The sequence below is a fragment of the Lynx canadensis genome, chromosome C2, assembly GCF_007474595.2.
Source record: "Lynx canadensis isolate LIC74 chromosome C2, mLynCan4.pri.v2, whole genome shotgun sequence".
Taxonomy (NCBI): domain Eukaryota; kingdom Metazoa; phylum Chordata; class Mammalia; order Carnivora; family Felidae; genus Lynx; species Lynx canadensis.
Window position 1 is genome coordinate 89,826,774 of NC_044311.2, and position 6,000 is coordinate 89,832,773.

At 39.5% G+C, this 6,000-nt stretch overlaps 1 protein-coding gene across 1 annotated transcript in view; it reads left to right on the forward strand.

Moving 5' to 3' along the window:
• The window catches only part of MYLK (myosin light chain kinase), a 179,846-nt gene extending 175,905 nt beyond the window's left edge, over positions 1-3,941 (forward strand). Inside the window, 1 exon segment of the mRNA XM_030330671.2 lies at positions 1,937-3,941. Coding sequence (XP_030186531.1) covers positions 1,937-2,187 — 251 coding nt within the window. The 3' untranslated portion in view covers positions 2,188-3,941.
• Positions 3,942-6,000: the final 2,059 nt, after the last annotated feature.

The following is a 6,000-nucleotide window of genomic DNA, read 5'->3' on the forward strand; positions in this document are numbered from 1 at the left end:
AAGCAGGCTCCATGCTTTCAGCTTGGAGCCCAATGCGGGGCTCGAAATTATGTACCACAAGATCATGACCTGAGTCTAAACCAAGAGTCAGACGCTTAACCGACTCAGCCACCCAAGCGCCCCTAGAATTCTTAAGTTCTTATGTGTAATTTTTTTCCTATAAAAGTATTTCTCCCAAATTTAAGAACAACTCAGATTGTATAAATATATATATACATACATATATATATGTGTGTGTGTGTGTGTATGTATATATATATTTTTTTAGTTTATTTATTTTGAGAGAGAGAGAGAGCAAAGGGGAGGGGTAGAGAGAGAGAGAGAGAGAGGGAGAAAGAGAATATCAAGCAGGCTTCTCACTGTCAGCACAGAGCTGGACATGGGGCTCAGTCTCATGAACCATGAGATCATGACCTGAGCTGAAATCAAGAGTTGAATGCTTAACTGACTGAGCCATCCAGGCGCCCCTGTATATTTGTAAAGACCTATATGTGTGTGTGTATACATATCATATATAATACATAAATATGATGTGTGTGTATGTGTGTGTGTATATATATATATAATATTTTTTTAATTTATTTTATTTTTATTTTTTTAACGTTTATTTATTTTTGAGACAGAGAGAGACAGAGCATGAACGGGGGAGGGGCAGAGAGAGAGGGAGACACAGAATCGGAAGCAGGCTCCAGGCTCCGAGCCATCAGCCCAGAGCCCGACGTGGGGCTCGAACTCACGGATCACGAGATCGTGACCTGAGCTGAAGTCGGACGCCCAACCGACTGCACCACCCAGGCACCCCTATATATTTTTTAAATGCTGAACTTTGCATAAACATGACTAACATATAAAATGAGGCTAACCCATGTGGCCAATTTCCAGTTATCCATAAGTAGTTTATCTGTCTTTGGATCAGACTAAAACAAATAATGGCTTTTCTTTTAAGCAATATTATCAGCTCCTCTAATTTATTATAGAGCTGTCATTAGCTGTGAGTTATAATTTACATACCATAAAATTTACCTATTTTATGTGTACAGTTAAATTATCTTCTGTTAGATTTGCAGAATTATGCAATCACACAACCAATTTTAGAATATTTCCATCATCTCCAAAGATCTCTCGTGCCTATTTGCTCTCTTTTTTTTTTATTTAAAAAATGTTTTTTAATATTTATTTTTTTTTTAGAGAGGGAGAGGGAGCACGCCCAAACTAGCAGGGGAGGGGCAGAGAGGGAGGGAGGCAGAGAATCTGAAGCAGGCTCTGCCCTATCAGCACAAAGCCCAAACTCATGAACCATGAGATCACGACCTAAGCCAAAGGTGCTCAACCAACTGAGCCAGCGAGGCACCCCAAACTTAAACACATTTAAATAAAAAATAAGAGAACAGGGGCGCCTGGATGGCTCAGTCAGTTTAGTGTCTGACTTCGGCTCCAGTCATGATCTCATGGTTTGTGAGTTCGAGCCTCTCTGCTGTCAGCACAGAGCCTACTTCAGATCCTGTCTCCCTCTCTCTCTGCCCCTCCTCCACTCGTGCTTTCTCTCCTTCTTTCTCAAAACTAAGTAAACATTAAAAAAATTTATTTAACTATTATACAAGAAATTTTCTTTTCATCCAAGGACCTATTTATTTAGCTCTAGGAGTGCAGTTGGAGTCAAGGCTGTGTTCCAGGTAGTACTCTAGATCTGTATAAAGGTGGGAGGCAGTACAAGCCCCACGTGGATGGTAAGTGACATGACTATATGACACCTTTTTTTGTAGGGTTTTGGATATCAGTATTTATAATATATGCCCATATCCAAATGTAAATCTCAAAACAGATGCGAAAAGCCAACATCATGATACTTTCCCTGTACCCCGTTAATCAATAGAGGTTGCTTACGAATTGCTTGCACGAATTGATAAGAAACTTGTGTTCCCTCCCTGTGCTGCAGGATACCCAGACCCTGAAGTTGTCTGGTTCAAAGATGACCAGTCAATCCGGGAGTCCCGCCACTTCCAGATAGACTACGACGAGGATGGGAACTGCTCTTTAATCATTAGTGATGTTTGCGGGGATGACGATGCCAAGTATACCTGCAAGGCTGTCAACAGTCTTGGAGAAGCCACCTGCACAGCAGAGCTCATTGTGGAAACCATGGAGGAAGGGGAAGGGGAAGGAGAAGAGGAAGAAGAGGAAGAGTGAAAGCCAGAGAGAAGCAGTTTCTAAGTCGTCTTACAAAGACTATTTCTCTAAAGCTCAAAAAATCCAAGATAGTAAAAGCACCTAGTGTGATAGATTATCTAGTTAGGTCTTTTGGGGGTTGATTGTTCTGCAACAGCAGTTGACACCTAGCAGCAGTTATTGATGGGCATTAATTTGAATTAGCTGGCACCTTAAGATACTACCAGTAATTTGCCTGATCAGTTGATTTTAAAGAGAAAGTAACCAAAAGAAATCTTTATCTGGGTAAGGTCATAAATTCCCTAACTGAAAGCACTCATGAAAAATAAGGCCCTGTGGTCACAGCCCAGAAGGTCCCTGGAGACAGAGATCTCTCTCTCCCAGCTCCTAACTGCAGAGAACCGAGTCTCCTCCAGCCCTGCAGCACGCCATTCTGAAAGCAGTTGAGCCATTTGAACGTATGAGGCACATTTTATTCCAAAGTATACTGTACACATTCAAACTTCATTTCTCTCCCCTGATGTATCTACCCGTTTTTCTGGATCTGAATTTGCCATGAGTTTAAGCACTAAGGACATTATGCTTCTTAGATTCTGAAGACAGGTCCCCTGCTCATGGGTGGCTGGCTTCTTTAGGAGAATAGAATCTCTTTTCTTCCAAAATCAGTAGGAAATCTAAACTTATCCCCTCTTTGCAGATGTCTAGCAGCTTCAGACATTTTTGTAAGAACCTGTGAAAAAAAAATCCTTGCTAATGTGCTTTTCTTCTGAAACCAGGATTCGTATTTGTGCTGTTATAGAAGATCAGCTCTGCATGTGTGGTAAAGATTTCTGTGTTTGAATGTATGAAAAACCAGTTTCCTAAAAAGTTAGTCTTAATTATTTATTGGCCGCTGTGAAACGGATTTCAACTGATGAAGGGCTGTAGAACTGCACATACTTTGGAATCTCCTTCAGGGTAGTCTGAGTTTAACACGCCTTCAATTCTAAACACTCTCCAGAGGACTCTACCTACCTTATGGGTTCCACGATGTTTTCTTCTTGAATGTGCATCAGTCATGCCTTGCCCCCCAGCCTTCAAATGTATTCTTAGACCTGATAAATGCACTCAGACTTGCATCTTTAGAAATTTTTCTTTCACTACATTGGCACTTAAATTTTTCTTTATAAACTTTTTGAAGGTCATAAACAAAGACTATAAACTAATATGCCTAATACATTTCCTCTGAGTGTGTGTGTGTAACATTCCAAATACTTTTTTCTTTTCCACTGTTTGTAAAGTGCAGCAATTTAATATTTGAAGGGACTTTTTAATAGTTCCTCAAGAACCAATTTGAAATGACTTCAGTGCAACCCTACACAGGATCAACTTCAGAACTTTGATAGTAGTCTTATGTTATCTTCCATTCTATTTTTATCTGCTTTTTGCTGCTAGTTTCAAATTTGCCAGTATTTTTTCTTTTTGCTTTTTTAGCAGTTACAATTTTTTCATAATAGCCACAGTATTGCCACGGTTTATAATAAAGGGTTTTAAAATTTGATTTAGAGCTTTTGAAGCTTTTCTTCACTTACCTGTGTTTAGAAGACTATAACCTTTGTGTGCATGTATGTTGTGTGTGTGTGTGCATGTGTGGTGTGTTTGTTACAGATTTTTAATGTCTTGAAATTGTGTTAATGTTCTCGCAGTTTATTATGCCATCAGAATGGTAAATGAGAACACTACAACTGTAGTTAGCTCACAATTTTTAAATAAAGGATACCACAGTGCATGCTGTTTGTTCAGTCTCTGCAGCCTCCTCTTTCTTGCCATGCCACCAGCTGTAGACTACCCTGAGGGATCCTGGAAACAAACAAATGTTGTGCTGCATGAACGACTTAGATGGTTGTGATTCACTAAGGAACAGGATGACTGACGTAGTTCTTGTTGCTAATAGGCAGCTTGATTTGCACATGTTCACAATTTCTCTTGAGTGTCATTTGGTTCAATTACATTCTACAGATATTTAATATCTATAGGATCCTCATAATGCTAAAACCTATATGACATTTTTGGCGTGTGACAAAATCATCATCATTAATATTATTTACCAGGGCTTGGTTTGCATTTGTAACGTTGGTGCAGTTTCTTACTGGCAGCCAAGTTCCATCTTTCCGTGTCTTGACATCGAAACATTTGTTAGGAGGAAATTCCTGATAATGCTCCTGCTTTATAGGAAATCTGTTATCAGATGGTGAGTCTCTTATGTCTTGAGTGTTCAAACAATATTATAGATATTCTAGAAACAATCAAGACATGCTAATAAATATTGGACTAGATGATTCTATGATTCTATGGTGTAGTCTGGAAGGAAACAATCCATTGGTCAGTTAATATTTAATTTTTTTCATTTTTTAAAGGCAGTCACAATCCACAAATGTTCCTAGTGAGGAAATTACTAGTTTTAAAGACAAGGATTTTTTATTCCTTGCTAGGGAAAAATGCACCATACGTGTTCTGCACCAGGAAAAATAAGAAATACATTTTCTCCCATTCCATTTTCATCCCAAACATATAAAAATCCATTGGTTGCTGCTTACATTGCAGAACTTCATATTAAATGATATTTCTGTGTGTAATTAAAAAGACATGCTATTGTCAGCTCTAACTTTATATAGTCTTTTTTTCTTTTTTAAAGCCATTTTCTTTTTTAAATTTTTTAAGTTATTTTTGAGAGAGAGAGAGACAGAGACAGAGCATGAGCGAGGGAGGGGCACAGAGAGAGGGAGACACAGAATCCGAAGCAGGCTCCAGGCTCTGAGCTGTCAGCACAGAGCCCAATGCAGTGCTCGAACTCATGAACCTGAAGATCATGACCTGAGCCGAAGTCGGACGCTTAACCAACTGAGCCATCCAGGTGTCCTGAGTCTTTTTCTTTTTATTTTTTTTTTTTTTTTTTTTTTTTTTTTTTTTTTTTTTTTTTTTTTTAAAATTTTTTTTTTTCAACGTTTATTTATTTTTGGGACAGAGAGAGACAGAGCATGAACGGGGGAGGGGCAGAGAGAGAGGGAGACACAGAATCGGAAACAGGCTCCAGGCTCTGAGCCATCAGCCCAGCCCAGAGCCTGACGCGGGGCTCGAACTCACGGACCGCAAGATCGTGACCTGGCTGAAGTCGGACGCTTAACCGACTGCGCCACCCAGGCGCCCCAGAGTCTTTTTCTTTTTAATCAAAGTGTTTGAGTTTTTTATTTTTCACATTTTACCTGCTTTTAATAAATCTATGCTAATGAGTATCAAGGAGATAAAGGATAATTCTAAAGAAATTCAATTCTCCCACTTTTTAAGAAAACACAAGGTAATACTACTTTCTTTACCCCTTAGGAACTCCTCCGTATTTTGAAAGGGAGGCTAATATCTGTGCCAGTCATTACTGAGGCTCTTTGCCCCCTGGCACAGCTTTGCTGGCTCCCTGGCTAGATGGGGCTGTGACTAGTCCTGGTCAGTAAGCTGTGAGTAGAAAGTGATGTGCGTCCCTTCTGAGCCAGAGGATTTAAGTACTAGTGCAACTCTCCATGATGACTGGCAACATGTGAGATGGTGACTACTTTATCTGCCTCGGTCCCCAGCCAACCCCAAATGGGCAGATAACACAAGTAAGAAATAAATCTTTGTTCTTATAAATCAAGATTTTAGGGTTCTTTGTGGCTGCAACATAACAGACTATCCTGTTACAAGGTCATCACTGTATTCTAGATCTGTTCTAATAAGGTAGCCATGAGTCACATGTGACTATTTAAACAATTTAAAACTCAATTCCTCTGTTGCACTAGCCCCATTTAAAGTACTAAATAGTGC